Raw genomic sequence first — 12094 nt, 5'->3', positions numbered from 1 at the left:
GCGACCTCAGCCCCAGTAATAGGAGAGCCCACCACAGATTCCCCAGGAACTACTTCCTCACAGGAAGACGTGTAGGTGGGATTTAGGAGGTCTTTTAAGTATTTCCTCCACCAATCCACAACATCCTGAGTCGAGGTCAGCAGCACACCATCCCCACCATACACAGTGTTGACGGTGCACTGCTTCCCCCTCCAAATGCATTTTTGCATTTGTTAATATTTACAAAATCTGATAATTCAGAAGGACTTTGAAGGGGGAAAAAACAAAGGCTTTAAATGAATACTAGATGGTAGTTTTTGCTTTTGTTGGTATTGTGTATTATTGACTTTGTTTTGATCAAACATAAATTGTATGTTTAAAAAAAAAAGTTAAATAAGGAACTACTTACAATAGTTTGCTGATATTGTTAAACCGGCAATAGCACTCACCATAATGGTATTGGACGATTTCTTTCATGTCAGATGGGACTCGTCAGCATAAAACCTGATGAAAACATCCTTACAAAATGCGCTTTAAAGCATATTGCTGAGCAGTAGGGACAAATGGTCTCACATTTTTAGGGACTGACAGCGCGCAACTCGCAAAAAGATAAAATGCGTCATAACAAAGACATTTTGTTGTGCTTTTCATTTGTTTTTTGCAAAGTTTTTGTAGTCATTACCAATTTTGCAAATTGAGCATAATAGCAAGTCGCCACCACACATTGCTGTTAAGTGGGAAACATACAAGAAATAAAAAGCCATAAACTTTCCAATCAGATTTCTTAGTTTTATGCTCCGGCTATCCTCTTATGCCTGCTCGGTTTATGCTTAATGCCTCTTCTATCTCTTATGCAAATGAGAACTGATTCCAATCGTCTCATGGTAGTTACGAGTTTGTCCTTGCTTCTATTGCCAAAGTGTCCTTGTGAATTGCCTCCATAATTATGTATCTCTGTCCTTTTGTAAAAGAAATATGAATGATGGTGTGACTTGTCAAACACGTGCATGACATTGTCTTTCCTCCCACTTACAGGCGTAATCAATCATTCTCACCCCATGCATTTCTAGGTAAGGGAGAACTAAGGGATACCCTCATAATCCATTCTGTACCCCCTTGATGATTCTTCCCCCTTACTCTTACTCTTTCTTTGCCTTGCACTGGGCTTCTTTTTGGAGTCGGGTGTTTTGGCGGTTCTCAACTCACATCCTGGGTTTCCCCTCCATGACTCGTGCTAACGTTTCGTCCCTCTCCCCCTGCGCTGCACCAAACCGAGCCGCATTTCCTGTTCGCCGCTTCTCGCTGTTGGTTGGTTTTCTCTCCATGTCTGACTTTTTGCCTTTGTGTCTTACCTTCTCGCACGCAGAAAGGACAGCCCCACCCTGCCGAATGCAAGCAGCAGTAGCCACGACGACCAGTGGACATGGAAAACCTGCTGTCCAGTCAGTCGTCCTTTCTTCTACGAACTCTCATTTGAACGCAATAGGATGCACCCCAAACTGCGTTTTTTATTATGTGCATGACTTTTTTTTTTTCTGTGATCACCCTTGTTGCCCCTTCTTGAACCTCCAAGTAGAGGTGACCAGGCCACACAGTTTGCTGTCTTTGGAAAGGTGGAGTTAGTGCATTACTGCCAGGAACCTCAGCACGTCATAGGAATAACAACAAAATCCAAACTTTAGTTGCCATGGAAACAAATCTGTTACTCAGGGTTTTTTCACATCAACACAATAATTGACTTGACCAGGAAAGTGACTGATGGGAGTTAGTTTGTATCACTTTAATTTACACGTGTTGTCATTCTCATGCCATGCTGGTCATGTATTTATTCTGGTGTGAAATCCGATGCATTCGTGGAAGTCTCACGGCCTCTCGGGGGGAGGGAACTGTCACGTTCTGGTTTTGAACCGTTAAGGGATGCTCTTCAACACTTTTAATGGCGCTTAAACAAGCATTTAACGAGCACTTGAATGGACAAAAATGTCACACGGAAGCTTTTTCAGCGTCCTCCAAATGTCCTGACTTTCCTGGTTATGTTGAATATTTCGCCGCATCGATGACTGATGTACACTAACTGTACGAACCTTGACCCTTTAGCTGTGATGTCACTTATCTGGATGTGACAGCTGGCAGCTTGTTTGGATCTCGACAAAGCCAAATTGATTGTTTGCCAATACTGCTCACATGTTCAAACATGTTTGTTATTGTGTGTTTAATTGAAAACACATTGCCAATGCGTTTTGTACCACCATTTTTAGATTTTGCGTTTGGTCGTAACGCCGACATTAGGAGGTCAGCTAAGTAGTGAACTAACCGACCCGCTTTCCTCATACTATGTTCTTTACTATCTGGTTGCAAGGATCTGAGCCATGTGTGGGATCCTGTAATGTACCACATGGCGTCCTGTGCTAGCAATGGCCTTACCGGTTTATTCACAATTAACTTGGGTAATTCTCTTCAATTTGTACAGATTTAAAATATTCTATTAAAGTTGTGCACCATTAAAATGTGTGTGTGTGAATATTCTTATTAAAGAGGGTGTAGGGATGATATGAAATAATTACATACTACTATAGTGGACAAAATAATGCCTGTTGCTCTAAATTTGTATGATCAATCACACAAAGTGTAATGGTGTTTTGTTTTTTTGTGTGTGTGATGTGACACTTCTGCAGATTTGGCTGATTGTTTTCCCTTCATGCTCAGTGCCTGTTCTTCCAGACCAAACTCCTCCAGGCTTTTCTTTTATGCAACTGGAACAGTAACCCTTCCACAGTTTGAAGCAGATTAGTTTAAAATGGCTTGATTCAGTTGGTAACATGTACACAACCACTAGCTTTTCAGTCTTCGGCTGAGTTGAAGCATATACCAGTTTGGACTGGTCACCAGTCAATCACATATTGGCAAATATTCCCTTGTGGACAATTTTAAAATTAGGTTTTGGGTACAGCGTGTTGACCAAGGAATCATGGGCTTCCTCACTAACAGCCAAGGCGACTTGAGGTGGGAAGAATTTGCAGCTCTGCCAAGCATCATGCAAGCTCACCAGAATTTCAGGAATGTTGTCCTGCAGATAGAGAGGGAGTTTGTCCAGTCCACTGAGAGACCTTTGTGATGCATGATGGGAGAGCTCGAGATCTGTGAAGAAGGGCCATATCCTAGCAACAAAGCTTTTGTGATCGTATACAGCTGCTTTATCACATTTACATAGCCCTTAATCACAAATGTCTCAAAGGGCTGCACAAGCCACAATGTCATCATCGGCTCAGATCCCACATCAGGACAACAAAAAAAAAGTCGAGAAACCTTGGAAGGGGCCGCAGATGTGGGGAACCGGTGCAAAGGATGAGAGTACAGTACATAGTGAGGCAAGCAGGGATCATCTTGTATGTAGACATGTCACCAACTGATGCAAAAAGGAGTGGTCCAGCCTGGGTCCTGACTTTGAACAGCTAGTGCCTCCGTGGAAACTGATCCTGATAACCTCTCCACGCACGGGCGGGGGGTGCAGAGCAGAAAAGATAGATGGCAGATCAACTGGTCTAATAAAGGGCCTATTTAAAGGCTGCTAGAGTATATACATGAGTTTTAAGATGGGACTTAAATGCTTCTACTGAGGTAGCATCTCTAACTGTTACCGGTAGGGCATTCCATAGTACTGGAGAAAACGCTCAACAAAAACGCCCGCAGTCTTTTTTTGGGCTTTGGGAATCACTAATGAGCCGGAGTACTTTAAACACAGATTTCTTGCCGGAACATATGGTACAATACAATCAGCAAGATAGGATGGAGCTAGACTGTTGTATTTTATACGTAAGTAGTAAAACCTTAAAGTCGCATCTTAAGTTCACAGGAAGCCAGTGCAGGCCTGTGTTTGATCATATTACGCCCGGTGAGCCAGTATAGGCGTAATATGATCAAACTTTCTTGTTAAAATGCAGCCGCATTTTCTACCAACTGTAATCTTTTAATGCTAGACATAGGGAGACCCAAAAATAATATGTTACAGTAATCGAGACGAGACGTAACGAGCGCATGAATAGTGATCTCAGCGTCGCTAGTGGACAAAATGGGACAAATTTTAGCAATATTACGGAGATGAAAGAAGGCTGTTTTAGTAACACTCTTAAAGGCCTACTGAAATGATTGTTTTTTATTTAAACGGGAATAGCAGATCCATTCTATGTGTCATACTTGATCATTTCGCGATATTGCCATATTTTTGCTGAAAGGATTTAGTATAGAACAACGACGATAAAGTTCGCAACTTTTGGTCGCTGATAAAAAAAAAAGCCTTGCCTATACCGAAAGTAGCGTGACGTCACAGGAGGAAGGCTTCCTCACAATTCCCTGTTGTTTACAATGGAGCAAGAGAGATTCGGACCGAGAAAGCGACGATTAATTTGAGCGAGGATGAAAGATTTGTGGATGAGGAACGTTAGAGTGAAGGACTAGAGTGTAGTGCAGTGTGTATCTTTTTTCGCTCTGACCGTAACTTAGGTACAAGGGTTCATTGGATTCCACACTTTCTCCTTTTTCTATTGTGGATCACGGATTTGTATTTTAAACCACCTCGGATACTATATCCTCTTCAAAATGAGAGTCGAGAACGCGAAATGGACATTCACAGTGACTTTTATCTCCACGACAATACATCGGTGAAGCTCTTTAGCTACAGAGCTAACGTGATAGCATCGTGCTTAACTGCATATAGAAACAAAATAAATAAATCCCTGATTGGAAGGATAGACAGAAGATCAACAATACTATTAAACCATGAACATGTAAATACACGGTTAATAATTTCCAGCTTGGCGAAGCTTAATTGAAGCTAACTTATCTACGGAGCGGCGGCGGGCGTTGTAGCTTTCGACGACACTCCGGCCGCCATCAGAGTCGGCAAGAAACATATATTTCCCCAAAGTTACGTACGTGACATGCACATACCGACACGCACGTACGGGCAAGCGATCAAATGTTTGGAAGCCAAAGCTGTACTCACGGTAGCGCGTCTGCTATCCACAGTGTTGGGACTAACGCGTTACTGTAACACCGTTAGTTTCGGCGGTAACTAGTAATCTAACGCGTTATTTTTTTATATTCAGTAACTCAGTTACCGTTACTACATGATGCGTTACTGCGTTATTTTACGTTATTTTTTATGTAGTATCGGCTAGAAACAGATCCGCTGCGGTGTCATTCTTCTAAATCTTCCTCTGTCACAAGCCAGAGAGAAGAAAAGAGGCGTGTGTGTGTGTGTCTGGGTGTGGGTGTGGGAAGGGGAGGCACACACGTGATCCGCGGTTTGATATATAAAACAAAACAAAAATGTTGTTCGCATGCACGTTCAGTCCACACACAGCGTGGTCATGGCGAGCGGAGTAACGGAGGAGCTTGAACGCCCCGCGCCATTTAATCGGTGTGTTTATAGGTGCAGACTCCGTTGTGCAAAACGAGGGTTTTAAACACATGCTGAACGTGCTTGAGCCACGTTACGACATCCCGTCGCGCACCCACTTCAGCGATAAGATTGTGCCAGATCTTTATGAGCAGGAGAAGAAAAAAGTTGTGGATGAACTATCCCGAGCATCATCTGTTGCGCTCACGACAGACTGGTGCACGTCCAGGGAAGCTATGTGAAGATAAGCGCTCACTTCATCACAGCAGATGAGCAGACACGCCCCCTCTACGAGAGTCACATTGCGCAGGTACTGACACAAGCAGTGGAGGAATGGAAGATAAAGATATCCCAGTCACAAGTGATAATGCCAAAAATCTAATAATTGCAGTGAATGAGGCAGGACTGGGACCACAGGTAGGTGCTTTGCACATGTAGGGAATTTGGCATCACAGAAGGGAATCTCAGTCAATAGGATGGATCAGGAAGGAGGTTTCCTAGCACAACAGCTGCTCATGTGCTTAAGACAAAGCAAGAAATGCTAAAACTGCCTACTCGTAAAGCTCATACATGATGTCCCAACGAAGTGGAACTCCACTTATGATATGTTGCAGCAGCAGGCAGCTATATACTCTGCATTGACCCACAAGACCCTGAAGGCAAATGTCAAAGACATCATCAACCTAGTGATGGGATCGGCAGTTCTTTTGACTGTACTGAATCACTAGAATCAGTTCCTTAAATTGATTCGTTCAAAAAATTCGTTCACCCCCCCCCCCACAAACAGTACTACGCCACACTGTGGCCGCAGTTCAGTACGTGTACCGAATCACTTCTGCAGCAGCAGTACAGTTTAATTGCAAATCAGCATTATTATAATGATGATGATAGCTACTAAACAACAACAACAACAGTTGCAGTAGAATGGATAATAATAATAATATGAATCAGAATTTATCCCCAAGGAGAAATTTATTTTTGTTACAATAACTGTGTAAATAATAGCCTATGTATGTGTACATACATTAGTTATTATTTTTATTTTAAATCTTCTCAAAACAGCCTGCCCTACACGTTACCCTCCGCACCTCCCCCTCGCGTCGCTGCTGCTCAGCCTGCACGGATTTTCTTTAAAGGCCTACTGAAATATTTTTTTTTTATTTAAACGGGGATAGCAGATCTATTCTATGTGTCATACTTGATCATTTCGCGATATTGCCATATTTTTGCTGAAAGGATTTAGTATAGAACAACGACGATAAAGATTGCAACTTTTGGTATCTGATAAAAAAAAAAGGCTTGCCCCTACCGGAAGTAGCGTGACGTAGTCTGTTGAACATATACGCAAAGTTCCCTATTGTTTACAATGATGGCCGCATGAAGTGAGAGAGATTCGGACCGAGAAAGCGACAATTTCCCCATTAATTTGAGCGAGGATGAAAGATTTGTGGATGAGTAAAGTGCAAGTGAAGGACTAGTGGGGAGTTGAAGCTATTCAGATAGGGAAGATGCTGTGAGAGCCGGGGGTGACCCGATATTCAGCTGGGAATGACTACAACAGTAAATAAACACAAGACATATATATACTCTATTAGCCACAACACAACCAGGCTTATATTTAATATGACACAAATTAATCCTGCATAAAAACACCTGCGTGTTTGTTACGCTAGCTCCTAGCTCCTCTGCTAGCTCCCAGCTCCATAGAACACGCCAATACAATTCAAACACCTGATCAACACACACAATCACACAGCCCAAAAGACCGTTCACCTAACCCAAGGTTCATAAAGCTTATATATTTTTAAAAAGTTACGTACATACGCAAAAAAAAGTTGCGCACATACGGTCAAGCGATCAAATGTTTAGAAGCCAAAGCTGCATACTCACAGTAGCACGTCTGCGTCTTTGTCATCCAAATCAAAGTAATCCTGGTAAGAGTCTGTGTTGTCCCAGTTCTCTACAGGCGTCTGTGTATCGAAGTCAAAAGTCCTCCTGGTTAGAGTCTCTGTTATCCGAGTTCTTCCATCTTGACTGCATCTTCCGGGAATGTAAACAAAGAAGCGCCGGCTGTGTACTGTTGTGGCTGACTACGTTCGAAAAATACGTCCATTTCGCACCGACAACTTTCTTCTTTGCTTGCTCAGCTTCCTTCTCCATAATGCAATGAACATGATTGAAACAGATTCACGAACACAGATGTCCAGAATACTGTGGAATTATGAAATGAAAACAGAGCTTTTTCGTATTGGCTTCAATGTGGAAGGCATACCCGTGTTCGCCGGTCTACGTCACGCGCATACGTCATCCTCAGAGGCGTTTCGAACCGGAAGTTTAGCGGCAAATTTAAAATGTCACTTTATAAGTTAACCCGGCCGTATTGGCATGTGTTATAATGTTAAGATTTCATCATTGATATATAAACTATCAGACTGCGTGGTCGGTAGTAGTGGGTTTCAGTAGGCCTTTAACTTTATGTGTTGAGATAATGGGGACGTGTGTTTGTTTTCATGTGGCTTGAGTCAACATTAGCCGTTAGCTTGGAGAATGAATGGAGAACGGATGCCAATGGCATGAAACATATCCCCGCGACGGGGGGAGAATCACTCGCGGCATTGGGGCAAGCAGAGCAGAGAGCGAGAGCGTTGTCGTTCACTGAGTGATTCATGTCGTTAATCCGCGGTGAACGAATCGTTCGCTCAGTCCCTCCCCCCGCCCTCTCATTGGCTGCGTCGTTCGCCGACGTCGAGGGTTCAGTGAGTCACAGAATGCGCCAGTTCCACTCATACCGGCATGGTCGCGGCGGAGCTCAACTGAACTGAGAAAGGAACGAATCAGTTCATGAAGTGATTCGGTTCAGTACGTTCACTCAAAAGATTCGTTCTTTCGAACGAATCGTTCGCGAACGACACAACACTACAACCTGTCTGATGATGATGTGAGAGTGGCAGAGGAGGTCCTCCAGGTGCTTAAACCCCTCAAAAGTGTTACATCTCTACTGAGCACTGAAACTTCACCATCTGTGTCAATGATCCTGCCACTGAAAACAAGGATTCTACAATCCATGGCTCCAAGTGTGGAAGACAGCAGTATCACTCCAGATGTCAGGCTTTATTTCACTATCTATGTTTCAAGGAAGATGATGTGCCTTCTTATGTTGCACTTTAACTTGTTTTTTTATTAATGGTCATTGGTCCAAGTTTAAAGAAAGGAGAAATGCCTTTTTATGTTGCACTGTTTTTCATTAATTATGTTAAAATGAAAATAAAAATGCATGTCAAGTTGATCAACAGATTGTATTATTCTCCAGTGCAATAACAGTACTGAAATGAAGGCTAAAAGGGCATTAATGGGAGCTTTAAAAAAAAAAGAAGTAACTAAATAGTTACTTTTCACAGTAACGCATTACTTTTTGATGTAAGTAACTGAGTTAGTAACTGAGTTACTTTTGAAATTAAGTAACTAGTAATTGTAACTAGTTACTGGTTTTCAGTAACTAACCCAACACTGGCTATCCGGCTCAAACACAACACAACCTCCTGGTTGTGTTGCTGTAGTCCGCCGCTAATACACCGATCGCACCTACAACTTTCTTCTTTGCAGTCTCCATTGTCCATTAAACAAATTGCAAAAGATTCACCAACACAGATGTCCAAAATACTGTGGAATTTTTCGATGAAAACAGAGCAGTTTGTATGGTGACACGTTGGGTCCGAATACTTCCGTTGCCGTCGTGACGTCACGCGCATACGTCATCATACATAGACGTTTTCAAGCGGAAGTTTCCCGGGAAATTTAAAATTGCACTTTATACGTTAACCCGGCCGTATTGGCATGTGTTGCAATGTTAAGATTTCATCATTGATATATAAACTATCAGACTGCGTGGTCGGTAGTAGTGGGTTTCAGTAGGCCTTTAAAGTATGACTCAAATGAGAAAGTTGGGTCGAAGATAATACCGAGTTTTGTTGTGAAAACGATGGGCAACAAGGTGGTTTAGTAGGACCGATAATCAGCATTTCCGTTTTCTTAGCGTTAAGATGCAAAAAGTTAGTGGACATCCATTGTTTCATTTCATTTAGACACGCCTCCAGGTGACTACAGTCTGGCATGTTGGTCAGCTTTCACAGAATAACATTACAAAACATCTCTGACAAAGCATGACCGTAATGTAAGACATTTTTATTTTGTTAATGTCAGGGTTTCCCCTAAATTGCCAAAATACCTGTGGCGTGGTTAGGGGTCTGGTCGATATGACATCACATGATTTGCTATGACGCATATATTCTTTAAAAAGGCAAAACAATGTGAGTATACATTTAAAACAAATCTGTTAAGTATATACATTTTTTTTTAACTTATTTTGTTCTATTTTTAAATTGTTGCTGCTTACTGTACAATGTACTTTTTTGAGGTTTTATTTTTTTAAAGATTTTCTCCAATCCTTTTAGTCACTTTTTCTTTAATAAAAACGATGGGCAACAAATCTAGCATCTATTTCTGGTGTTATTGGAGACTGTACTCGTGTTTAGAGACTCCGTTTAGATTCTGTCGCGCCATGTCTGTGACGAAAAGCGAGCCGCATAGAGCCTGACGTCACACTTGCTTCGCGTTGCTGGGAGCCTTTCTCTCATTAAAAGCTGCGAATGTCATCTTAAATTGTGAAGATCGCTGTCCGCGGGTATATCTCGAATATATTAAAGTACGTCCACAGCGCAGACGACCCCCGTGTGTGTAGCTTACGTTATCGCAACATCGGTTTCGGGAGCACTGTTCGGTGATTAAAGTACGTCTTTTTTACGGCCAAATTTCCAGCACATCATTAGTCAATAGTGTGCAAATGATAAACTATAGAGATAGGCTTCAGCACCCCCGCGACCCCGTAAGGGACAAGCGGTAGAAAGTGGATGGACGGATATAGCCATTCATACTGTAACTACCTGATGGTGCTAATGTGTATGTTAAAGTGTTATGATGGTCATTTTTCTCATGGTCTGTGAACACACCGTGTCTGCCGAGAATGAACAAGTCTTTGTCTTGAAGTGAAGCACGGAGGCAGACATGCGTGCACGGAGGAAATACTTGTTGGAATTGGGATCATATGTTATCATAAAATTGGCAATAAAAGCTAAAAAAAAAAAGTGTTTGTTTTCCTCTGGCACTACAATACATTATATTACTTTATTTTTTTAGGTATGGCGACTAATATGAAGTCTAAATTAAGGAGAAACCATAAACGTAGTTAAACCGGATGTATAGCATAGCGCTTTTATTTTGAAGCAGGAAAGGTGTGTGATTGGTTTAAGAAAGTGTCTTGACGTCGGTTTGCAATAAAAACAAAGTCTCCTTTCGATATCCTTCTGACCGCCTTTCATTTAGACTTAGACTTAGACTTAGACAAACTGTAATGATCCACGAGGGAATTTGTTCCACACAGTAGCTCAGTTACAAAGGATGGAAAGTGTAAGGATGGAAAGGATAGTGAAGTGAAGTGTGAAGTGAATTACATTTATATAGCGCTTTTTCTCAAGTGACTCAAAGCGCTTTACATTGTGAAACCCAATATCTAAGTTACATTTTAAACCAGTGTGGGTGGCACTGGGAGCAGGTGGGTAAAGTGTCTTGCCCAAGGACACAACGGCAGTGACTAGGATGGCGGAAGCGGGGATCGAACCTGCAACCCTCAAGTTGCTGGCACGGCCGCTCTGCCAACCGAGCTATACCGTCCCGCAGGTATAATGCAGGTATAAAATAGAGTAAAAAATGTACCGTAGTAACAATATAAAATATTACATATATGTAATTTTTACATATTATATATACAGTATATAATATATTATATGTTACGTTGTTATATTGTAATGTACATAATTACCATGTACCATGTTGAGCTTTTATGTCATCTGACATACTAAAGCAGTCACAGTAACAATGTAAATGTTATGTTATCACCGCACCTTAACAATAATCTGAACACGGAAGTGAAGCACCACCCACCTCTAGAACGACACGCGCAGCAGGCGTCTGCTGCCGAGATGCCGTCTCCTCTCACAACGAAAAATAGTCATTTCTTGTCGGGAGAACAACTTGCCGTGGCTTTAAACCTCATATTTCCATAAGGTAGACTTTCTTTTGTCCATTTCTGCTCGCTAGTGGCTCATCATCACCTACTCAGTGGCCTTGTGGTTAGAGTGTCCGCCCTGAGATCGGTAGGTTGTGAGTTTAAACCCCAAAGACTATAAAAATGGCACCCTTTACTTCCCTGCTTGGCACTCAGCATCAAGGGTTAGATTTGGGGGTTAAATCACCAAAAATGATTCCCGGGCGCGGCCATTGCTGCTGCCCACTGCTCCCCTCACCTCCCAGGGGGTGAACAAGGCAATGGGTCAAATGCAGAGGACAAATTTCACCACACCTAGTGTGTGTGACAATCATTGGTACTTTAACTTGAACTTTTAACTTAAGTGAACTGCAGCCAAGTTCCCCCACGCTACGGCACGGCTCGAGGGTCAAAAAGGAAGAGTTTGCGTTAATCGCCTGTTAAAAAAAATGAGTGTCGTTATTGAAATGTATAGTTAAGGCGTTAACTTTGACAGCTCTTGTGAAAGCAGAAGTATAAGAACTACTTGAAGAGTGTATGTTGGAAGAAAGTTGGTGTCCACAGACGTATGACAAAGACCAAAAAACATGTTCAATTAACCTTCTAATGGTCTCTTC

The 12094-nt window shown here is 42.1% G+C and overlaps 1 protein-coding gene across 6 annotated transcripts in view; it reads left to right on the top strand.

Moving 5' to 3' along the window:
* The window catches only part of nap1l4a (nucleosome assembly protein 1-like 4a), a 32818-nt gene extending 30332 nt beyond the window's left edge, over positions 1-2486 (top strand). For 3 of the 6 annotated variants that reach the window (XM_062035533.1, XM_062035529.1, XM_062035532.1), the window contains 2 exons: positions 1015-1049; positions 1346-2486. In XM_062035533.1, the coding sequence (XP_061891517.1) occupies positions 1015-1020 (6 nt within the window). In that variant the 3' untranslated portion in view covers positions 1021-1049; positions 1346-2486. The remainder of the gene's footprint in view (positions 1-1014; positions 1050-1345) is intronic. The other 3 variants (XM_062035530.1, XM_062035527.1, XM_062035528.1) reach the window with 1 other exon arrangement.
* Positions 2487-12094: the final 9608 nt, after the last annotated feature.

Source organism: Entelurus aequoreus, linkage group LG24 (genome assembly GCF_033978785.1).
Source record: "Entelurus aequoreus isolate RoL-2023_Sb linkage group LG24, RoL_Eaeq_v1.1, whole genome shotgun sequence".
Classification (NCBI taxonomy): domain Eukaryota; kingdom Metazoa; phylum Chordata; class Actinopteri; order Syngnathiformes; family Syngnathidae; genus Entelurus; species Entelurus aequoreus.
This window is presented reverse-complemented; position numbering and strand designations above follow the sequence as displayed.